The following is a 25,841-nucleotide window of genomic DNA, read 5'->3' as shown; positions in this document are numbered from 1 at the left end:
CATTGACAATAAAGTGATCGTATTTGGTCCAAACTGTGAAAAACCTTTTATATTCATGACAATTTTAAACAATTTCTCCTATTGAAATCACGAAAATTTATTTACATGTGTAATTTGTTCTCGTATGTGTAATTTAGGTATGAGGATGTGTAGTTTATAATTTTCTTGGTGGCAACACTGGATTCGAATAAACAGCTGTTCATCAGATAAATTCTCACTTCTTTTGTTCCGTGTTGCCAGATTAAAAAATTTTTAGGACCATAACTCGGTAACAAAGAGTCATTACAAAATTATGCCACTATGTGCGGCTTTCGAATCTAATGGCCTAGTAAAAATTATTATTTATATCTGGAGTAGCGACCATAAATTAAAGTATAGCCGAATAATAGTGATACCTTCGAAAATGGTCGATATATGTATATCACTATCTCATCACCATTTCATAATATTTACATTAACTCAAATAACTTTTATTAATAAATAAATCATACTACCTACCCAATTGTATGCGTGTCGATATGATATTTTGGGATTTTAGGGGATACAAAAACATTAATTGGAGATGATGACTGTAAAAATATCGACAACACTACTATTATTAGTGAAATTTTTTCGCACTACCGTGCGTAAATTGCTTCCATCGAATCTCATTAAATATTTTTAACAATAAATGAAACAAAAATTGTAATAATATGTTGAAACTTGAAAATATTAACGAATAAAGTGCAAACAGAAAATAATCTAGAATTGATTGGTTTGAATGAATGAATGAAAAAACAAAACTGAAATATTACACATGATGACCATGTAGTTTAGAAAAATCAATGCAGTTGTCATCATCACTTTTTTTGATTACCAATGACAATGTTCATGTATACAGTGTAGTTTGTTTAATGCCTCTGTCAATCTGGAGGAATATCTTGAAGTATTAACCATTTTTTAAGTTTTGTCATGAATTTTGGTATAACACAATTAACTACAACTGCTACCACTACTTATACTAATACTAATAATAATACTGTAACTACAGCGGCGACAGTAGCATCTGCTAGCACAACAATTGCCTCCAATAGCGCTAGTAAAGAACCCGCAACTATTGCACATACAAGAACAGAAACACAAACCTCTAGTAACGCATCCATCAATATCAGCAAACAAATTTCTAATAGCAACTCAGTAAATCCTTCGAAATCATTTACAACTCCGCAAAACTGCTTAGAAATCTTAACATCAATTCAAAATAAAACAGTTCCTAGCGATTCTGTGTCTTCTGTTAATTCTTCATCTACAGCCGCTTCTAATACCTCAACATTACTACTCTTGCCGCCTTCTTCGTCCTCATTGTCATTGGCATCTTCAAATGCATCAATAGCACCGTTGGAAGCATTTGGTGGTATCCAGTCCATGTAAGTATATTTTCAAAATATTTCATATTATTGTACCTACATACATATGTATGTATATTCTTTTAACAAAATCTATCCATGCCTATCTATGAATTAACAAATTTAATTAAACATTAAAATTTAACAAATATGTATTTATTTAAAAACATTTAGAAATTATCAGGAAATTTGAATGAACTTCAGATTTTGTCATCTTAAAGAATTTATCCAAAACATTTGATGCAAAATAATTTTTTCATTCCGTTCTAATATGACTAGCTATCTCCATCCCCCTGGCACGATATGGTTATGAAATTTTACTTACATTTCTGTTGGTCAGAAATGTTTATAGACCAAAATGTTAGACAACACCTAAACGGGGGTTTTTGACAAAAATTCTTTAAATATATTTATTTTTTATTTATTACTTGCGTAATAAAAAGCTGATTTTTACTTCGTATGGAAGGTTCCACGCTCATTGTACCTATATTGGTCATTTGTGAATCTAACCCATCCAGGGACCCAAACACACACAAAAAATGTCATCGAAATTGGCTCATAAATGTCTATAGAATAGTGGTATCCATACAAGAATTGGTATTACAAATAGGTAAAATCTGATAAAAATAAATGTTTTTATACAAAATGTAAAAAAGTCGGTGTCAGTATTATATTGGTGTACAAATGTCCTCCCGAAATAGGACACTATCGATCACAAATGCTTGATTTACATAGATACCACACAAATTTTCCCATGAATAAGTTTTATTACAACTAAAGTACACCTAAAAACTTTGAGCGCATCGATTCATAATTGGCCATATCTCCCATGCCCACTTCCGATAATTACTTTAACGAGTTTAAAGCTCTTTAAAATACTGGTATCAAGAACAAATTTAAAGACCAAACTTCATAACGATCGATTCAAAATTGGTCATAGCTCCCATACAAGATCCACTTCCGACAATCACTTTAACGATTATAAATCTCATAAAAATGTTGGTATACAAATACAATTTAACAGAAAAGAGTTTTATATAGAAATAAATCACTCGAACTAATTTCCTGGCCATAAGTGGTCACAGCTCCCATATAGGTCCAAATCCCGAAGATCACTTAAACATGTTGGTATCCAAATAAAATTTAACAGAAAAAAATTTAATAGAAAGAAATCAAGCTACTTAATTTCATAGTGTTTGGTCCGTAATTGGTCATAGCCGTAACATTAAAATTTTTAAGCCAAGTATTATTTGATTTTTTTTTTTGATCAAGTTACCTTTGTTGTTGTTGTGGTAGCAGCAGTGATTGCAGAGTTGACAGCCCTTGGCCGAGTGAACTCGGTTCATTCCGGTGCGTAGAACCGGCTGTCGTGGGAATGAGTTACCTTTGTAAAGCATGTCAGTTATTATGTTTATGTCAATTATGTTCATTTGTTGTTAATCTTATTAAAATGAGTGACGAGAAAAAATTGCGTACTAAAATTATTAAATATTTTCAACAAAACCCAACTTGTTCCTACAAAAGTTGGCTAAACAATCAAAGGTCTGCCGTCAAACTGATTCCAACATTATTAAACAGTATCGCGAGAACTTGTCCTGGTTTATATAGAAGCAATGGTCCACATGATGTGTCTAAAGCCAATAAATATAAAGCATTTTCAAAAGAACTTGCAATACATCCGGTAGGAATGTCTCGGACTATTTGGTACGAAAAGTTAAAGCCAATGCAGGTTTAAAAACATACAAGGATAAAAAAGTTCCTGAACTCTGCTAAAACTCTGCTAAAAATTTAGAGGCCAAAGACAGAGCACGGAAATTTAAGTCAAATTTTATAAAAAAAATATACCTGCTGCATAATGGATGGATGGACGAAACGTATGTTCTCGGATAAACTAATAAATTTTGTTAAATTCACTATGATGAATATTTTGCTTAAAACAATTGTTGTGATGAAATATTGTTTTAGGACAAATACAACACATACATAAATAAATTATTTTATACGTCAGTTCATTTTAAGCCATTTAGATAAAAAATTAGGAAATGTTGCGTTTTGGAACGATTCATAGCATTTAATTCATTTTGTTATGAACCCGATTGGAAATGTTGCATTTTGACAGTGGTTCAAAGCCAAACTCGTACACCTAACTTTTTATTTTTTAATATTAAAACGCAGCTTATTTAAAAATGGTACATGAAAAATAAATTGTTCTCTATCGGATGGGTATTTAAACAAAGGAATTATGTTAGAAGGTAAGAAATTATGGGCGGTTTAATTAAATATCTTATTAAAAAACATAAAAGCCAAACTCGTACAGCGAAAATAATATCTTTGATTTGTGGCTTTGGATGTAAAGTGAGTCAAAATTAAAAACCAACAAATATTTTCATTATATTATAAAGTTTTATCCAAAAAATATCCAAATGGAAGACAAAACGGACAAACAACCGAAGAAACCCGAAAGCATAGACAACAACTAGATAGGTAACTGAGAGCCAAAAACCTAAGTCTGTTGTCAAAAACCTAATTCATGAGAATGTATTGCATGTATTTTGTTATTGTATCACCCGTATGTGTGAAAAGAGAGTAATTTTTCCATATATATTACTCTCTCCTTCCGTTCTATGTGTTTATTCTATGCCCGAAAGCTTGCTGTAAAACTTCCGGGGAATGGAAAATCTCTTCTTGAAATTCTCAAAATTCTGGGAAGGAGTGGTTCTACTAAGACGATACATGACTTCAAAACAAATGAAAAATAAAACCAAAAATGCACACAATAAAATATTCAGTGAAGCTGAAGAGCGAAATATTGTCGGAAGGTGTAAAAAGGATTTTTTGTTAATTCTTATTTACAGTCTTATTTAAATGGTTTTACTTTTATTTTCCATATGAATTGAATAAAGGATTACATAAGCTACAACCCTCCCAAACGCACTTTTTACCTAACTTTAAGTGGTAAGCTGCAATTAAGAGATATATAAAAAATTTCCTAGTGTATGAGTTTGGCTTTGAGCCACTGTATATATTTTTCAGTAATCGAAAATAACTCGTCCATATATCAAAAAACCCAAATTGTGATTTATATTTTGTGATGAAAATAAATCACTCAAAATAACAGTTATGAAATTATTTTTATTTACATGGTTTCGTAAGTTTTATTAGTTTTTGTTGTTTTTTAATGGTTTCATGTGGACAAACAATTCAACTGTTCTTGATCTTAATAACTGTAATTTAAATTTTTAACAAATCATAGAAAAAATATGATGAATATGAAGTAATGCAATTTCAAAAACAAATTGTCGATTTTTGTTTAAAATTTTACATGCAATGATTTATAAATTTGATTTGCATCAAATGAATTTTTGCGATTTATTTTTCTTGTTCGCATATAAAAGTAACATGCTGACCTTTACGAAAAAAATAAATTATAAATCACTCATCTAGAACCCCTAACCTAAAATGTTCTCTAATAAATCACTCTCTCAGTGATATAACACGAACAATTATTTTTAAATGGCTGCGAGTGAGAATTTACCATTGAAATTAAAGTGAACCTGTTATTTTATATATTACAAAAAATCAATATTGAGTTAACAATCTCATTTCAGTATGCTCCTCCAAACAGTCAATAGTGCAACTTTTTTCCATATCTTGAACAACACACCCAAAATCATGATATTTCTCTAATTGTTTCATTTTGGTCTGAACCATAAAACTTTTTAGGGAATCTTTTTTCTTGTGTTTTTTGTGTAAAAGTGTAAAAAATCAGAGTAATTTTCCATTTTTTGATAGTTTAGCAGGTTTAGTATTTTTGGTTTATTTTTTGATTTGTAATTTGAAAATGATGAATACAGATTTTATTGTTAGTATGAATTAATTAACATCTACATATTTATTTATTATTTAAATTGTTTACTTTTTTAATTTGTGCATATTATGTATAGTTATTTTTTTATTGAATTTTATAATTTGTTATTGCATTTTATTTTCATTTTATTAAATTTTAATTTTTATTAAATTTGTATTTTTATGAAATTGTAAACATTTATCCGTGTGGTCGCACAAACGTCAATGTAGAAATAACGAAAATTCTTCAGTTCACATGGACGGGAATGAAGAAAATATTGAAGAAATAAATATTAGTTTTTATTTCGAAAGGTATGTTCAAATTATTGGTGTATACATTTTAGTTGCTCTGTAGTTACTTATATATGTACATATTATTGTTACACTTGATATAATAACAGTCTTACTCTGAACATCGGATAATGTTAATCCGCCCCACTTGATTGTTTTATTGGATTTATTGCTTAAAAATGCGGGATTTACAATAGAAGTCGTATCTTTTGAACACGGTTTTTGTTTTTAATAACTTTTGAAACCGATATGCGGCCAGACATGAAACCGAAATATTCCATCATGAAAACGCTAGGCCACGTTTGGCAATACCTGTTTAAAACTATTTAGAAATAAGTGGTTGTGGAGTTTTGCCTCTCCCGCCTTATAGTCCAGATTTTGCACCGTCCGACTACTATTTGTTTCGATCGATGCAGAATGTTCTCTCTGGAATACGCTTCAATTCAGAACAGAGTATACAAAATTTAGCTTGATTCGTTTTTGACCTCATTTATATTGTACAATTGTTTCAAAATAGAAGCTAAATATTTTTAAAAAATACCGCATTTTTAAATCATACATCCAATACAAATAATTTTTAAAATTATTTACTACATATTGGTAATATAGACATAATTATTCTTCTAAAACTATATCAATAAATTTTATAATCAAAGATAAACATCTCAAGTATCATAAAAATTGACAAAATATTTAATTTTTAGAACCGCGATGCTGAAAATAATAACGTTTCTCAATTTCAATAAATCCTTCAGTACTTGTTCCCTATAAATTAAGTAATATACTTTTCCAAATTGATATCCGATTCTAACCTTAACAGATTTGATCCACATTTTAAGCGTTGCTATGTCAGACTAATCCGACTCGCACTTTGAAAATATGTAAAATAAATTAATAATACATAATAAAACCTTTTTTTTTTTTTAAAAAAAATCTTTATTTAAATGCTCTAAAAAGAAGAAAGTGTCGTGATATTTTCCTGAAGGTAGGCTAGTTTATTTAAAGTTTATTTTCTTCTTTTTAGATCATTTAAATAAAATCTTGTTTCAAAAATGTTTTTATTATTCATTTATTTCCTTCATTTTAGTTTATCTTACATATACATATATTCTAGCATGTATTCTAAAATTCTTTAAAATGCAGGAAAATTTTTAATTATTTTTTTCCAAATGTTTAAGTTCGAAATTGGCTTCAAATTAAACTAAAATTATTTTTTTAAGAATTCACATTCACATGATTTAGAGATTATTTTAACAATTTAAAAAAAATATTCGAACAAAAGTTCGTATTTTCGAATTATTGAATTCTTTGAATATTCATGGCCATTCCTGTTCTCACTTTTACCATTCACCCTATTTTTAAAAGCATAATTACAACAATATAATATAAAATAAGATTTCGAAAATTATATAATTAAGGTTAAAAAAATCACTTGTAAACATTTATAATTAGAAATGCTGAGAAAATTAGATACTATTGTTGTAATTATGCTTCCAAAAATAAGGTGAATGGTGAAAGTGAGAACGGGAATAACCCTGATTATTTGACATTTAAAAAAACAAATAAACAAACAATTGTTTTTTTTAAATAATGGTGTATATGCTTATACGCTATTGTTTTATTGAGTGGACGATATTTTCCCTTTATGAAATAAAAGAAAATCGAATATTTGTTAACAATATTTTCAATAAAAAAAAATAAAATAAAAAAAACTTTATTTAATTTACTGTTTTAAGAGAAATTAGAGTCAGATTGTTGTATATTCATAATTAGGAAGGAAATAAAAAACGAATATAAATATAAATAATATAATAAATAACAATATAATATTATAAATATTATTGGAACTTTTTCAGAAAACTTCTCTTACCCGAAGATTTGACAAAACAAATTAATCCATCGATTTCAGATAATTGTTCTAATATTGAAAATAGTATTTCTGGTACGGCTAACACTTTGAAAGATGATAATTTGACAACAGAAATTGACTTGAATCAATCTACAGAATCTTCAAAAATACAAACTGAACTAAACATTTGCAGCAATATTGTAGATAATATTGAGTTAGAAGACACAGTAAATGATTTAAGTTTCGGCGAAAGCAAGATATCGATTAATTCCACAAATATATTACGCTGCGATGAGGTATGTAATTATTATATTAAATCCAACAAATATTAATAAATATAATATTTTCTATATATATTCTACATACATTTATTGCGTCCTAGACAAAGCACATAACTTAAAAATGTGCTATAATTGTGTAATTAAAAATTCAAAGACAAGAATATATGTATATTATTGTTTATTGACAATTTAACAACAATATTGCTATGATGATTTTCTTCCAAATGACCAACAAGAAGACATTGCTTTAATACATTTTCGGTATGATATCTTCCAATTGTTTGTAGAGATTCTGAAAATACAAAACAAACTAAAAATTATGGTATTGGTAAAACAATGTAAACGTGAGCTTCACTTTAACAAAAATACTCTGCACTTTTATTGAATCAATAATTGGTGTGATATCTCTTATTTTTTAACACTGCAGCACAGCCACAGTGCATTAATCCAATCAATCGTTTCCTTCGGTACTTTTTGACATTCGCTTATCACCGCATCTCTCTTGGTATAATTTAATACTGGTGACCTGTCTCGTACATAATTAGTTTCAAATAACCGACATTTTGAAATAATAAGGTAATTCACGTCGCCGTTTTTTACACATGCAGAATTCCGAAAAAATTCCCCACTTTTTATACATTTTTAATGCCAAATGTAGTCAATTTGTGGTTTGAAGTGGGTGGACAGCGTTGGTATTTATTCACTGGTATAATCAGACAACGTAGAAATGCACGTGTATATTTATAAAACGGTTACGATTTGTGTAAATGAGGTGTTTATATCTACCTGTTGTATATTGTTAAATATATTGTTAAAAACAAAATATTGTTTGCCACTGTTGTTTTTCACATGGTTGGTGGTTCGATCAATTAGCTTGAACTCATATTTAAACAACTGTTGAAAAAAGCTCTAAACAAAATTGATTAGAAAACCCTTAACAAAAAGCTCTGCATTTGATGAAAAGCTTTCATTGATAACAGCTTGCTGTACAAACACTGAACAATAACAAAATGTGAGTTTGTGTGTGTACGTACTACTTTCATGCTAAACATGCTTTAGTACGGCCAATGCCATTTAAACTAGTAACGTCTTAAAACTGGCTGCAATCATTTTGGCTAATATTCTATTTTTTATTTATCGGAAGAATTTCATTATGAATCTATAAAAAAATATAAATGAAATAGACCATACAAGTTCTGTATTATCATCGTTCTTTGATAGTGTTTTTGATAATACCAATTAATCTGACAAAAATGAGTAATATGTTGTTATTTACTATGTACATACATATGTATGTATATGAATTTTAGTTATTCCCATGAGTTGAAACTATAACTATTGGAATTAAACTTATAAACTATTAAAATATTTACCAGTTTTAAAGTGTGATGTGTGTGTTTTTTTTTTTGGTTTCTTTATAGGATTCTTTAAGCAAATCCAGTGAAAACTCTGGAGATTTATTAAGATCCATATATTCGTCTGATTGTATTGATAAAATCAAAAACGTTACACGTCTATCAGAACGTGCTAAAAAGAAATCGTGGTATAACGTGTTATATCCCAATTACAAGTCGCGTTCACAGGACTTTAAAAAATTGTTTAAGGAGGTGCCAAATGACGAACGTCTAATTGTTGGTAAGTTAATAAAATTGTTCTAATCAGCAAAAAATAATAAATTATTTAGTTAATAATATCTCCAAAAATTACTCAAAAAATTTGCACTTGTTGAACTGAATGTTGGAAAATATTTCCCTTGACTGAAATTAAGCGTAGTTCTTCGAAACTATATTTTTTGAGTTATGACGTTAGACTTTCGCAAATGATCGAAATGTTTTCTTTGTTGACGTTGTTCTTTTTAATAAATTTTTATGTTGTTAATTACACAGCTAAATTTTAAGTGCTGAATTTTAAGTGCGATAGAACCAAAGCAAAAGGACCTAAATGTTCAATTAGTCGTGCCATACCATATCGCCAAAGCCGTAAACATAAGCATTTTTTACAATCCTCGATTTGTGGTTCCATAACCATAAACAGCAGTTTTTGATGTTTTCATTTGTTTATTTTGAATTATGAAAAGAAACAAAAGAAAAATATAAATTAAAACCAAGGCGAATTTACTGTACAGGTGGCGTTAACAGCACAGCTGTTCTACTTTTTTTGTTCGCCTTGGGGGCAAACTTGTCAAAAATTGTTTACAAAACGAATTTATTTTATGTCAAAACTTGTTTTGTTTACCTTTTTAGCTTCAAAAAAAGTTTATAAGATCTGTTAAAAGTACAACAAAACGGGTAGCTCCGGAGTGCATTCGATCAATCACAACCATTTGCCACGTGCATACATTTGGAGCATTAGCGCTACCATTTTCACCGCAAACTGTGCCACCATTAAAGGAGCTTCCAGGAGGCACCCTTATTTTATCAGTTTTTTCATTTGCTTTATTATCTTTGGATGTTTTTTCTGGACTACCCAATTGCTGATCGATGTCCTCGGAAATAAATTTAGCGTTGATGTAAAATTAACGTTATTTTTATTGACTTTATTACATTTTTATTAAATTGATTTTATTTTTGTTTTTTTTCACAAATTTTTGTTTTGTTTTTTGGACACTTTTGTCCCCAAGCAACAATAAAACACAATGTTGTTATTGCAATGTTGTACTTGTTGTAATATCAACGCCACCTGTACAGTATATTCGCCTTGATTAAAACTCACCAAACAATTCAGCAACTATGAAAATAAAAGTTAAATGATAAAAATACAAAAAAAAAATATGTTAATTTATCAATCAGCTGTTTATGGTTAGAAAACCAAAATTCAGTTGATATCTACGGTTACGTTGTGGAATGTCACCAATAACACTGTGCTAGTTGAAAAAACTGTCAAGCGTTGCACCCGGTGGGTTAAACTAATTCAGGTACGCTGAATTCAGTGGTGATAACCGTTTTTATAGTTTAGCTCGTATTTTCGAAATATACCGTTATTTCGAAAATGGAGGAGGTTGCACAAAATATATTCGCGTAACTCAAAAACGGTTTATTTTATTGAACAAACTGAAAAAACCGAAATTCCGCAACAAAATTACCTTTAAGTAAGGCTTGACATGTTTTTAATCTTCGCAGTCATTTTAGAAATATACATTTTTTTTAGAAAAATTTCGAAATTTTTGGTTTTTAAAACGGCATTAAAAATTGGAAAATGCATATACGCTCTTGATTTTTAAATTCAAATGCATATAACTTTGGAGTCAGTCACGATTTGTAAACAATTCTTTTTTTGTTTATAGTATCCAAACTCGTATTTAATTCGTATTTCAATTATAACCTAAAATGCAAAAACATATCAAGGTAAATCACGTCACCATTTTTTACCATGTCTACAAAATATATAATAAAACGGAAATCAAGTTTGGTTACCGTTAACGCTAAGCTACCGTTACCCCTAAAATGCCCTTTCAGCTCAACTACCGTTACCGCTAAGATACCGTTACCGAAATAACTAAAATTACCGTTGTCGCTAAAATACCGTTACCGTTATTCTATAAATATTGTTTAATTATGAAAATACAAATTTTTTAAATCAAACCGAAATTACCGTTACCGCTAAATCGTCGTTACCAAAATAATTCAAATTAATGTTACCGTTACCTTTTTACCGTTTCGAATCGGTAGAAACCCTTGACGGAGATACATAAAACATATTCGAGTTCTATTTTATTTATTCCCTTCACCTTGTTGTTGTAACAGTTCGACTGTGACCGATTGTTCTTTCCTGAAATTACAAGAATATATATTTTTAATTATTTGTGTTGATGTCAGTAGGTGGTAGTGGGAGCTGGAGAAACTGCGCCACCTCAGTTGGTAGCTGTACAAACCGAAACCTTCACCTTAAAGTACAAAATAAGTATGTACTATAAAATTAGCTAAATCTTTGAAATTTACCTAAAGAAATCTTCATGAAGAGAGCAGATCAGCATTTTGTTCGATAATGCTGTATTTTAATCTAAATTAAATTGTTTTTATTTAAAATCGGGACAGGATGTTTGTAAAGGAATATAATTAACCTTTATATTCTTAGCTAATAATATATTTCTCACACTCTTTCTATACTTTTTTTACATTCATATTTGCATATTTAGTTATTGAATTGTTTACGAACATAAGATAATAAAAGCATATCGCATAAAAAAATTTTATTAAAATATTGACTTTTTAATTGTAGACTACTCCTGTGCCCTATATAGAGATTTACTTATACAGGGACGTTTGTATATATCGCAGAATTACGTTTGTTTTCATGCCAACATTTTGGGTTGGGAAACCTGTTTGAATATCAAGTGGAAAGACGTAACGTCCATAACTAAAGAGAAAACCGCGCTTGTTATACCAAACGCCATTTCGATTTGTACACCAAAAGAAAAATTATTTTTTTCGTCATTCACTACGCGCGATAAAACGTTTTTAATACTCTTTCGAGTATGGCAAAATACATTAATGAATAAACCCATGCCAGCACAGGAGATATGGCAATTAGTACACAATTATTATGGTGATGAACTAGGTCTCACAACAGATGACGAAGACTATATAGATCCAACCGCTGAAGATCGGGACGACAACACTTCAAATTTAGACTTTGTCTCTGCGATAGATGATTCCAACTCATTGAGTGCCTACGAAGAAGCTATAGAAAAATCCAGTTCAAATATTTACCAAGCAATTGATAGCAGTAGTGGAAACAGTACTTCTAATAACAATAGTGGAAATAATAGTGCCAGCAGTGGTGATTGTATAGACTCTAAAACAATGAAGTCTAATGCAAAAGAATTAACACTGATCTCAGCAAAACCAGAAGATGGTCTCGCGTCGAATTCTCAAACTCAGACAAGTGCGGCTGCTAGTGGTGGCAGCGGTAGTGGGAGCGCCGTTACCACTAGTCATAGTGCTAATGTTTCAAAAGAATCAAAGCATAATACTTCAACATTCGATTCAAAACGTAAAGTGTCGAAAAACAATCGACAACGGGAAGAAAACACAAATAAAAATTCAGAGACTCTACCAACCGATATATCAGATTCCAGCGATTCGGAAGAAAACAATATTCCGTAAGTAACAAGTAATTATATGTAATTATTCATTCAATAATTAAATTGAGAATTTAGCACATAAAAACAAGATCTTACTATAAAATTAATTTTGTATTCCAAAAATATCTTTTGATAATATTAAATAATGAGGATATTCATTTCAAAAAAATGGAAAATTACACTCTGATTTTTTTACACTTTTTCAAAACAAAAACAAGAAAAACATCAAAAAAAAAGTTTATTATTTTTGTGAAAATTTGTTCATGTTTTTGTTGTGTAAAAGTGTAAAAAAGTCAGAGTGTAATTTTCCATTTTTTTGAAATGAATATCCTTAATGTTTGTAATTCCGTTTGTATGCTAGAAAGCATGTAAATGAAAGCTTAGGTCTATTCCAGTAAGAGCTTTTTGGTGTCGTATTGGGATACGAGTGGAATATACACATCTGCTCAAAATAATAGATACACCAACATTTATTTTTTAAAAACGAAAAAAAATAATGGTATATTGTAAAATTATAAAAAAAATTCAGTCGATTTTTATTTATAGTTAAAAGGAGAGTAAAAAACAAAAACAAAATATTTCATAATTAATAATAAATATTATAAAGTAAATTAAATTTCTTAAATTTCGAAAAATTTGGTGCTCATAATAATAGATACATTTTTAAAAATTCTTATTAAACAAAAGCTAATAAATGTTATCTTAAAAAAATTAGTTTATTATTAAAGTAAAGCTAGTATCCAGTATATCCACCTTTGTTTTGTAAAACTTTCTCCACTCTTCTGGGCATACTGGATATCAAGTTCTGACACTTCTCCAATGGAATCTCGTACCATATTTTTTGCGTTTTCTCCCATAAATCGTCTTTATTTTTGAAAACTTCCTTCGAAAGCCTTATCTTTAATTCACTCCACAAGTTTTCTATTGGGTTTAAATCAGGGGATTGGCTGGGCCAGCTTAAAACAGGTACGTTATTCTCCAAGAACCGGTTTTTAACAAATCTTGAACTATGTTTTGGGTCGTTGTCCTGCTGGAATGTCCATATTAATGGCATATTTTCCGATGCATATGGAAGCATTACGTTTTCCAATATGTCTCTATACCCACTAGCATTCATGGTATCTTCTATTCGGAATATCGGACCAACACCATTCCATGAAAAGCAACCCCAAACCATTATGTTTCCCCCGCCATGTTTTACCGTCTTTTTTGTAAATTTAACGTGGAATTCTTTTCCTTTTGGTCGGCGTACATTTCTTTGGCAGTCGTTTCCAAACAAATTTATTTTTGTTTCGTCGCTCCATAAAATATTTCTCCATTTTTTTTCGCCTTCACACCCGGACCATTGTAAGTGCTCTTTAGCAAATTCTAATCTTGTCTTGATATTTTTTTGGCGCATTAGTGGCACTTTTCTGGCAATTCTTCCCGGCAATTTAGCTTGTAAAAGACGACGACGAACTGTTTGTGGACTGATTTCGTTACATAGCTCCGCAGAAATAGCTTTCGATGATATGAAAGGGTCTTTTTTAACCATAAGGACGATCCGCCTATCTGTTTCTGGACTGGTTTTCTTTGGTCTACCGCGAGTTTCTCTTTTTTGTTTTTTAGATAAAGCATTTTGGACAAAATGTAAAGATCTTCCTATGCTCTTTGCTATTTCCCGTAATGATTTTCCTTGATTTCTCATCGTTTGAACAATTTTTTTCTCATCTTCGGTACAATGATGATTTCGTCCCATTTTCTTCAAAAGAGTCCTATTTTTTATAAAATTGTTGCTAAAATTTAAATTATACTTACTGTTTCACGTAAATAGGAACAAAAAATTGCACAAAAAAAAAATTGTATATAAACAAATTACAAATTACTGATGTGTATCTATTTTTATGAGCAAAAAATTTTTTGTAATTCAAATAAATTCGTTTTTAAAAATCAACATGAAAGCAAATAGTTGCCAGATTTTTGACTGACATGACATTGCCAGATAGAAATTTTAATAATATGATGTATTCTTAACGCTTGCGAGGAAATTTTCAATGTTACCGCCATTTAAATTTTTTCCAATTAGGTGTATCTATTATTTTGAGCAGATGTGTATGTATATCAAAATAAATGTTTTAACTCAAAAATTGTATGTCTTGAGTTAGAAAACATTTATTTTGATGTATATCCCACTCGCATCCCGCTACGAGACCAAAAAGCTCTATGGTGAGCAATCGGAAGAAAAACTTCCTTTGCTTTGTTGGCACAAAATTCGATATTTTCGAAGCAAAAAAAAAAATTTGGTTTACACTCTAAAGTCCAGTAACTAAGTGAGAATAAACGAGAGATATGACATATAAGTTATTAGAAACAAAAACCGCGTCCATAAGATACGCTATCTATTGTAAATCCCGCATTATTAAATAATACACACAATAAATATATTTTGTATTTGAGATTTTATCGCTGTTTTGACTCGATATATGCTAATTTTATATTTGACTATTTTAGATTCGTTGCAACAGCTGAATGTAACTCACCTCACGAAGGACGTCAACTGGTTCATACAATACTACCGATCAACATTGAAACTTTGTTTAATTTATTGTTTTCCAAGTCGAAATTTTTGCTAGATTTTCATGCAATGCGTAAATCAACAGATTTGGTTTTTGGTGACTGGATTATGAATGAAGACGGGCAGAAAACGCGTACTTTTAATGTGACTGTGCAGTTGGCTGCTTCGGTTGGTCCAAAAACATCCAAGGTATAAATATCTCAGAACCTTATTGCCTAATACTTTAATTAAACTATAAAAAATTTATTTACGGAAATTTTAGGTTACGGAATTTCAAGTGATGCGAGATTGTAGTAAACCTGGAGAACTGTATTCCATTGATATAAACAACGTCAATGCCGGCATTCCATATGCAGATAGTTTTAGTGTTTTAGTACATTACTGTCTAGTGAAGTAAGTTAGTGAATGCTATATAAATACATACATACATATCGTTACCTTAATATAGAAACGCCCTAACTCGTTTTTTCCAAAATTTAGTTTTTTGCATACTTCGATAGATAATCCCGTAATACACCATTAATAAAATAAAATGTCACAACATTAAATTGGTTGAAGTCCTTCATAAAAATCTATGTTAGGAAACTACAGAACTTTAAGTTTTATTAAGTTTATTCCTCCTCCTGTAAAGAAAGGAAAATGTTAGTTAGGGTCTTTCTATATTAAGGTAGCGATATGTATGTTTAAATATCAGTGGAATTTTCATGTAACTTGGTTTTTTATACTGTACTTGCAACTGGAGGACTGTGGATGATCATACAATGCTCTCGGTTCATGCCCAAATCAAATATAAAAAATCCATTTGGGGTGTTGTAAAAGGTTTCATAGAGAAAAATACTTGGGCTGGTCTGGACGATTTCTACACGTCGCTATTGCATTCATTACAAAGCGAAACATGCATCCCACCGGCAAAGGGCAAAGGAAGACGTCCACGCAGGGGTAAGCATAAACAAATAAATGCTTTATGTGTAATTGCACCATTGAGTGAAGATGGTGGTCAAACCATCACTTCTACTGTAACAAGCTTTGATGAACATGAATATATGGGTAATGGCAATAAAAACATCCTTGATCCTTGTTTTTATGATACCACAACAATTCATTGTCATTGTCGACACCACAATAATCACAATCACTGCCACCATCATCATCGTCATTGTCACTACTGTCCTCAGCATAAAATAGAAAACGACAAAAAAGGTATATTGACAAATGTCAATTTCCATTTCTCTATTAATCTTGTCTTCAAATTTCTATATCAAGTTTAAATTATTACTATGTAATAGCTATGTTTCCTTACTGGTCTGATTTCGAGGTTTTCAAAGATATATACACTGTATCAAACAATTGTCCGTACCCCATACAATATTATAATTCGAAAAATACTTACCGGATTCGAATAAAGTAAATGTTTTTTAAAAGTCCAACAAGTGATTATAAAAATTCCCAATTAATAGTAAAATAAAAAAAGGTTCACATTTATTTTTAACAACAAAATTAAAACTAGTTCAAAATATTAACTCAAAAAATTGTCCGTACCCTAAAAAAAAATTTACATATCTATTTATAAAATGCATATAATGATGATGTATGATGTCCTTAATATTGACTGTGGTGTCCTTTAACAGCAATTACAATTAAAATATACAAATAACTAAATTTGTCCATCGTCCTTTCCCCAAACATGAGATTTCCCACACCTGCAACTGCCATTTCACCCCACACCATCACCGAGCTACCACCGTGTTTCACTGTTGCTTTTAGATGCTTTAATTGCAACGCGGTTTTTTCTTTTCGCCACATAAAAAGTCTTCCATCCGACCCAAAAATATTAAATTTACTTTCATCAGTAAAAATAACTGTTTTCCAGAAGTTTTATATTTGGTAGTGGAACGGTGATGATGTGGGGTGTAATGGCATCTGGAGGTGTGGGAAATCTCTTGTTTGGGAAAAGGACGATGGACAAATTTAGTTATTTGTATATTTTAAAAGAAAAATTTAATGCAAGCGCCACTAATTTGGGAATACAAGACGACTATCAGTTCTTGCACGACAACGACCCAAAGCCCACTTCTATGGTTGTGCGAGAATGGCTCCTCTATAACGTTAAGGAAGTGGTGCATTACTCTCCCCGGAGCCCAGATTTAAAACCCATAGAACATCTATTAGTTATTTTGGAGAATAACTAATAAGCAAATTCTGAAAGATGTCATCGTTCAAAAATGGTGGAATATTGGTGCAGAAACTGCAGAAAAACTGGCTTTATCGATGAAAAATAACTTAAGAGACGTAATTGCTGTTAAAGGATACCACAGTCAATATTAAGGACATCATCATTATATGCATTTTATAAATAGATATGTAAATTTATTTATAGGGTACGGACAATTTTTTGAGTTAATATTTTGAACCAGTTTTAATTTTGTTGTTAAAAATAAATGTGAACCTTTTTTTATTTTACTATTAATTGGCAATTTTTATAATCACTTGTTGGACTTTAAAAAAAAAATACTTTATTCGAATCGATTATATTGATTATATTTTTCGAATTATAATCAAATATATTTTCAGCTGTATGGGGTACGGACAATTGTTTGAGACAGTGTATAATTTCCCTACCCCAAACTCCTTTTTTATATTTACAATATTTTTTATATTTCCTATAAATTCTCGTCACAATTTACGAAATTTTTATGGAAAACCTTTAAATGTGACTAGTAAGAGTGTATGTCTATAGTCGAACCAAACCAAACTCGTAACAGAACAAGATACTTTATTTGATACCTAATGAATTGGAAAACAAAATCGAACATTATTTTTTTTAAATTTGGTATCTTATTTTACATAAAATCCAGTACAATGATTGAATCTTATGTAGAATCACAGAATAATGTATATAATCACAGCAAAAACTTAAAAATATAAAAAGTAGTAGTAAATGCATGGGTGCCACTGATAATAAACTGGTTCTTTTTAGGTGAAACATTCATGATTTTAACATTAGCGTGTCATTGGCTAGTATGGATTCGCATTTAGATAACTGTCCGTCATTAAAAAGGTTGCATAAAACCAATGAAAGTTCAGTGAAACCTAACCTAACTAAAGTATAAACAGAAAACTGAAAATATATTTGAATATGTCTCAAAAAGTACCGCATTATGCGAAATTGACCCGTTTTGTTAATTTGTTGTCACTCTGTAGAAAAAGCACATATTTCTTTATTAAAAAAATATTTTTGTATAAAAGGTACCAAAAAAAAGGAACAATTTGACGTTTAAATATCAAAAAAGTATCAAATTCCATTTGAAATTTTTCTAGAAGGACTACAATTCCATTTAAATTTAATTTCTGAGATATGGGATACAAAAATGTACAACAACTCGGTTTTTGTCCGTTTTATACCCTTAAAAGTACAAAAATCAAAAGGTACCACACACCTGTCCACTTGTATAAATTCAGATTAAGTTGGATATTTGGTGCTAGCTTTATTGTTTCTTTTTTACCCCCTTAAAATTCGAATTTTCAAAAATTCCTTCTTAGTGGATATGCAAAACTTAATGACACACATTTTAAATATTCCAAAAAAATTGTTGTATGGAAAAATTCGGCTTTACGGATGGACCGCATGGACCTAATGTAGTGTTTTAGGTGTCTAAAACCATCTTCACAAAATTTTCTTTCCAATGAAACAGGTTTGGAGCTAATCGGTGGGATATTTTCAGAGTCTATTACGGACATATTGCTCATTTGCATAAAAAACATTTAAAGAAAAGGACCAAAAAGATTAATAAATTTTACCCCATTCAAATTTCAAAAAACTAAACTATTGGTCGGAACGATAAAATAGATAATATTTCCTTGGAATAAATTTACTTCCCCTGGACCATCAAGGAGTAATTTTAGTTTGATAATGAAAAAGGTCCCCATCTCACCCATGGGAGGGTTAAACATAAAAATTAAATAACTCTAATGTTATTGTGAATGTTTATTGTATGAAATAAAAAATAAAATAATCGTCCATTTTAAATCCTAAAAGATACCAAATTATAGTGAAATATTGAATTTCTATATTAAACATAGCATAAATTAAAATTTGTGTTTTTCACATATTGTTTATTTAGTAGATCCATCTTTAAAATGTGTAACTCAACAATGCTTTATAAAAGGTATTACCTGCTAAACGTTTATGTTTTAAAATGGTTTATAAACCTATTTTTTTAACACGACCGCAATGGTATAAATAATGAAATGTTGACCAGGCAACTGTTTAGTGTGTGGAATTTTTATAATGCGATATCCTCTTTCAGATCTAAACGGTGTTATTTTATTTGCGTGTATAAATTAGTAATCTAAACTTTAAAAGATTCTCCAATAAAATTTTCTTCGAATAATATTATATTCAAAAATAGCGGTTTATTTCAAAGATGTAGCGTGCTATATATTTTTAGTTTGCTCATATCAGACGTATCACAACCAGAGACTAATTCAAATCCATATATTAAAGTTGGTATAAGATATGTTGCAGCCAAAAATATATACCAATATACCGTTATTAGTATGTACAATCTCAGCAAAAAAAAATGGAAGTAGTTCAAATTGAATGCAATTTTCACGACTCTAGCAATAGTGCATTACAATTCATTCTAAATGCTCAAATGCACTTAAATTTCACATTTATTAAAAATTATCAGATATTAAAGTGTTTTTTGATATATACACACATTTGTTTAAATTTGTTATTAAAATTCATTGTGCATTTGACATTTTTCAAATATCTTCCGCATGCATATAACAATAAATGTGTTTCAACAATGAAAAAACGTAGTGAATTCATCGAACTTTTCTATTGGTAAATATAATGTAAAAATCATGAATATTCCACCTAAATCGAACCTCTCGTAATCACTTGAACCCCTGCCTAAACTATTTCCTTGTCATGTAACTTTTTGGTGGGATTTTGTACAGCAAAAGTTTCTACTAACTTGGACACCCCAAAGCAGATGTTTATTAAATGTTACACCAAGATTTTTTACTTTACTCTATTAATTCTTGTCTGATCCAATATTAATTAATTATTTAAAATAGACATAATTATTCATCTCATTTTTTACTATTGACATTAGAATACTTTAAATTTTTTTTTATGTTTTAAAATTCACTGTCAAAATGCAATTTACAAGAAGTTTGAAGTCTCACAATAATATTTATAATCCAAATATTCGATTATAAATATTAACTTTGTCAAACTCTGACTACTGTTCCGATTTCGCCCAAACTAGTTACAATGATAATGAAGTAATTCATACCAAGTTTAAAGATACTCACTATAATAGTTTTTCAGATATTTTATTTATTTATTTTATTTCATCACCAATAACCTAGCCTATTATAGGCCATAATCGATCACAAATATTTGAAAATAACTAATTATTTTATATGGGAGCACCACTCCCACTGTTCCTATCCCTCCTATTTTTAGCCAAACTTTGAGTAGTGGGAGGAAATTGAATGTTTAAAGACTTTGGAAGTTATAGTGCGCCAGATATTCGAAAATAACAATTTATTTTGTATGTGAAATTTCCAAAAATAATTAGTATATTGTTCCTTACGACAAAGTGGGTGTTAAATATGTACATATATTTATATAATTAACGAGGAAATGTTGGCCACTTGTTAGATAGCACACGGGGTTTTTCTATGTAGACCAGAATAGTACTGAAGAATAGTACGACGTTGATGCAAAACAAAATAAAAGTATTTCATTTAATATATGAAAATTAATAAGTTCGAATTCATACGCAAAATATACGAATAATAATAATATTTATATTTTATATTAATTTTGTGATTATACAAACCCTTCCAGGTTCATTTGCGATTACTGCGAATACAAAAAAGTTATTATGAAATTATTTTGTTGTGTTTGTGCAAGAGTTAAAAATACTCACGTGAATAGCTTTAATATGTTTTCTTTAATTTGTACGAGTTTCGTTTGGTGGGCAACTATAATTATATGAAACGCATAAAGAAAATTATGTTAAATTAGTGTAATTAATAATCATTTTAGGCACTGCTGCTCAAATTCGTCCACTGGAAGAGATGCCTATAATGCAAACAAAACCTGAGCCAGCGGACCACTGTGGTATTGCACAAAGTATTTCTACTCGCCATCCATCCGACAGTCCTGTTGTAGCAGTTGAAGCGACTACAAAATTCAGGTGGCTGTCACTGTTTGTTCTTGTTCTATTATGTTTCCTCATAATTGTTAATGTCATATTATTGCTTAAATTATGGAAATTAGAGGAGCGCATTGATGAAGACATGTCCACTAGAGCACGTATGCCAAATTTATCGGCTCTAAAGTATGTAGCAATAGTATAGTGTATTTTGTTTGTTAATTTATAAATATACTTTTATTACCTTTCGTATTTTACAAAACTTTGATATGTATAGTAGTGTCAGTTTTTATTTTTTTTTATTTTTATAAAATTGCAGGCAATTGCCCAACAATCATGAAGATTGGATTGAATTATTGCACCAGCAGGAAATTTTACATGAAACCGAATTGAAAAAGTGGCACACAGTATTGCAGACCGCAATTGAGTTGTTAAAAAAGGTGAGCGTTGTTTGTCAAAATATGTTCCAAAATGATAAACTAACCCAACAAATCGATCAAATCAGTGATGAACTTTAATTCGTTTAGTTTATTTCTTTGTTAACTTAAATTACTCCAATTGCAATACAATCAACTAACTAACAGACGGAAAATCTTATTTTAGCAAAATTAAAATTTAGATAAAAAATAATCTGCATTTAAATTTGGATTTGTCAATTAAATAATTCACAAGCTATAACTATTTACCTTAAACGAAGGTTTTTTTTTATTAAAGTTCAACCAATAACGAAAATTGTATACATATTCAATTATCAAAATTATCAAATTCAAAATTCAGTAAATGTATTTATAGACGGTAATACTGAGTATTAATATTTGTAAAAAACTGAAGTATCATAATACTGTTTCATCGGCTACAACAAAATTTGTATTAGATTTTAAAAATATACGAATGATTTTTTTTAATTAACGGTCGGTATTCAAAATTTGTTTAAAACAATTCAAAAACTTATTTTCATATTTCATAAACTATTTGTAAAACTATCGAGTAAACAATAAATGTTTGTTTGAAACGATTTCTTGAAATACCGAATGATTTCAATTATATTTTAAAATTGAAAAATTGCCGTCTATAAATACCTACCAGTTCAATATTTGATAAATAGTTAAATTGAAACTGTGTTTAAACTACAAAACGCTAGCTTTTAAACAAACAAATCTTTCAAACATAGGTATTAGTTTTGACATTTATAACATTAATGGGTCTGGATGGCAACCGAATAAAAGTTGCGTTGTAAGTTTCCAAAATATTATTAGACATGACACAACAATATTATGTATATTAGCGTTTCCCAAACTAAAATTTTGTTGGGGCTCAATCATAATTTGAAAGCTTATAGGGTAAGGTATTTTTGAGATTTTTCGGAAGAGGTTTTTTGTCAAAAATCGGGTTTGTTGGCCTTTTTTGAGTTTTTTCATAACTTTGTCAAGACCCACAATTTTCATTACTTTTGAGGACACATTTTAAAAGAAAAATGTCCATGCTTTATTTCTCTGTGCAAACATTTTTAGTTTTTGCAATGAATTGGCTTACTAAGGTGCCCTACATTACAATTTTTCGTAATTTTTCCATAAATTTTGTAAATAAGGCTTTATAACTTTTAAAATTTTTATGAAAATGAAAAAAACTAAAAATGCAGTTTGAAAGATCAATTAATTCTTAATAATTTAGAGACAACAATTTTCTTTTAACAGTTTTCTTTTAAAATATGCCAAAATGTTTAAGATATTTGTGCTCGCAAAGTGGGCTTTGTATGGGAGCTATGACTAATTTATGGAAAAATTTCGAAAAACTGTAATGTAGGGCACCTTAATGAGCCAATTCATTACAAAAATAAAAAAGCATGGACATTTTTCTTTTAAACTGTGTCCTCAATATTAATGAAAATCTTGGATCTTGACAAAGTTATGAATAAAACTCAAAAAAGGCCGACAAACCCGATTTTTGGCAAAAACTCGATTTGAGCGACCTCTAAACTACTTCCGAAAAATCTGAAAAAAATCAAAAATACTCTACTCTATAAGCTTTCAAATTATGCTTGAGCACTAGGGTATTCAATTAATCGGGTTTCTGGTTTAATCGGTTAATCGAGCAAATAATTAATCGGGGTTTAGATTTAACCGGTTAATTTTAAATTATTCGATTAACCGAATAAATTATATTTAAATGTTAAACTGAAACTAAATCACGAATTTTGTGTACTTATTGAAGTATTTTATTAATAATAATAAAAAGAACAAAAACATAAAAAATACATCGGATGGATGTATAAGTTGGTTATTTTCCTTGTCTTTGTTGTGATTCAACAATATGTTGGAACTTCGCATTCTCACAAGAGTTACATACATACATATGAAACCTTAAATGAACGATTTTGAATATTGATCTATTAGTATGTAACGACTAAACTAGTTCTTTAGTTGGTAATTGGATTAATGTTCTTGAATTAACTAAGATTCATCGTACTAAAGAGTTCATTGCTGATTTGATGTGGTTGCAATTTTCTAAAGCAAAATTTAAAATCACACAAATATATAAATTAATAAAAATAATAATAATAAACTTTATTTATTTGTAAGTGTGTTGTGCCGACAGACAAGATATTGTTGTTTTTTTTTTTAAATACATATTTATTTATTTTTTTGATGTTTTGATTTTAAAATTGTTTTTATTATTTTATTTTTTCTTTTATGTCTCTTTTATCATTTCAGACTGAAAGAACTTTGGCCGAACTTATGTTTCGCTAATATATTTCCACCTATAGAATAAGATTTTCATTTTAAGTTTTCTTTGATTTATTATTTTTTTTGTTTTTGTTTTGCTTTGCTAATAAATAAAACCAAAAATATGTTAATAGTCAAATTGAAAAGTAAAAAATAAATGAAATATGTATGTATGTACAATATTTTCATAAAATGTTTCTAATAAATGAAAAAATGTACTATGTAACAACAATTATTGCTTTTGTCATAAATTATAATATTTATAGTTTTATTAATTTCCAATTATGTTGTTTATTTGTTAATACATACATCATTTATAATTTATGTAGTTTTTTATGTACATATGTAAGTAAATGGTTTTAAGTATTATTTTATTTTTGTAATGGTGCATTTTTGTTTTGTTCTAAAAAATATTTATACATATTTAGTATACATTTCAGTGCTAAATACAAATACCATAGTAATTAGTAATTGTGTGATTTATTGTTTATTAGACAAGTAGAATTTAGTTTTAAAATAATTATTAATAAACTTACTTCTTACATACTATAGTAGATATATTTTGTTACTATTTACAAATGTTGTTTTTGTGCTCTAAAAAACATTAAGTAACATTAAAGTAATTGTTATGTAAATATGGTAAAATGCCTCACAGTTTAACAATTCTTGTCCTACATAGTTTAATTTAAAATAAATACTTGGTTATGTAAATATATATGTATATGTATATACATAATAATTAGGATTGTTTTTATTTTAATATATTTATAGTATCATAGTATCATTATTATTTTGTCTGTCATAAGCAGCACACGGATAATTTACTATTTAAGATAATGGAAAACAAATAATATTTTTGTATAAACTATTTTTTTAATACAACTATTTTTAAATAAGAAAAAAATAAATAGAAAACAAATTGGTAAATCTAAAATTTCACAATTTATATAAATAAAAATCGAATGCATTAATGTATTTCATAATCCATAAAAAACATAAATAAAGAAGGGATTTATTGTATGTCAGTTACCAATAGTATTTATCGTACAAGTAGAAATATATTGTAATTTAAAAAGGAATATTAACTATTTCCTAATAAATAAATGTAAAAAATTAATACTGACGCATTTGAATTTGTATGTATGTATACACTTTTAATTAATAACAATAAAAATAAATTTAGTTAAAAAGTAAGGCTTTGCAACATCAAGTGAATTAAAATAAAATATATTTCAAAAATAAGAAATGTGTTTCATTCAGGCACGGATCCATGGAGGGAGGAAATAAGGAAATTTCCGCCATAAATGGAATTTTGTATTAATATTTTTATTTTATTTATTAATAGATATATACATATGTACATATATAATCACCCCTATTATGTATGCCGTTGTCGACGTTAAGTCGCGTCGACGGCGCTAAAATGGTATTTGCGAAGTCAATATCGATAACAATTGATAACTATTGACAGCCATTTGTAATTTTTTAAGGCGCGTCAAAGTCAACAGCGAGTTGAAACGACTCTGTTTCTGTCGACACGATATTTCACAACGACTAGTACAATAAATAAAAATAGTTGCCGTTAGAACAATTTATGCGTAAAAGGTTAATATAAAATGGAAAACAAATTTAAAATCACCAATGGGAAGCAAT

General features: G+C 29.0%; 1 protein-coding gene across 2 annotated transcripts; it reads left to right on the top strand.

The window, feature by feature from the left end:
• Nucleotides 1–683: 683 nt before the first annotated feature.
• Nucleotides 684–25,434, top strand: GramD1B (GRAM domain containing 1B). Of its 2 annotated transcripts, XM_065500876.1 has the most exons (11): nucleotides 684–1,406; nucleotides 5,463–5,543; nucleotides 7,379–7,667; nucleotides 9,074–9,287; nucleotides 11,871–12,753; nucleotides 15,226–15,478; nucleotides 15,552–15,682; nucleotides 16,032–16,228; nucleotides 21,357–21,651; nucleotides 21,785–21,905; nucleotides 24,177–25,434. In XM_065500876.1, the coding sequence occupies exons 1-11, from the start codon at nucleotides 952–954 to the stop codon at nucleotides 24,210–24,212; spliced, it is 2,955 nt and encodes a 984-aa protein (XP_065356948.1). In that variant the 5' UTR covers nucleotides 684–951; the 3' UTR covers nucleotides 24,213–25,434. The 2 variants fall into 2 exon arrangements, with proteins under 2 accessions (XP_065356948.1, XP_065356949.1); XM_065500877.1 differs by lacking the exon at nucleotides 5,463–5,543 and having other exon boundaries at nucleotides 686–1,406.
• The last annotated feature ends 407 nt before the right edge of the window (nucleotides 25,435–25,841 follow it).

This window comes from Calliphora vicina, chromosome 2 (assembly GCF_958450345.1).
Source record: "Calliphora vicina chromosome 2, idCalVici1.1, whole genome shotgun sequence".
Classification (NCBI taxonomy): Eukaryota; Metazoa; Arthropoda; class Insecta; order Diptera; family Calliphoridae; genus Calliphora; species Calliphora vicina.
Note: the sequence above shows the minus strand (reverse complement) of the source record. Positions and strands in the feature narration are given on the sequence as shown.

What these genes read in the sequence shown, in the direction of transcription:
- GramD1B (XM_065500876.1), top strand. Translation starts at nt 952, where the DNA reads ATGAATTTTGGTATAACACAATTAACTACAACTGCTACCACTACTTAT. An exon ending in TCGGAAGAAAACAATATTCC is followed by an intron (nt 12,754 to 15,225) that starts GTAAGTAACAAG and finishes TGACTATTTTAG; the next exon opens with ATTCGTTGCAACAGCTGAAT. An exon ending in TTGGTCCAAAAACATCCAAG is followed by an intron (nt 15,479 to 15,551) that starts GTATAAATATCT and finishes CGGAAATTTTAG; the next exon opens with GTTACGGAATTTCAAGTGAT.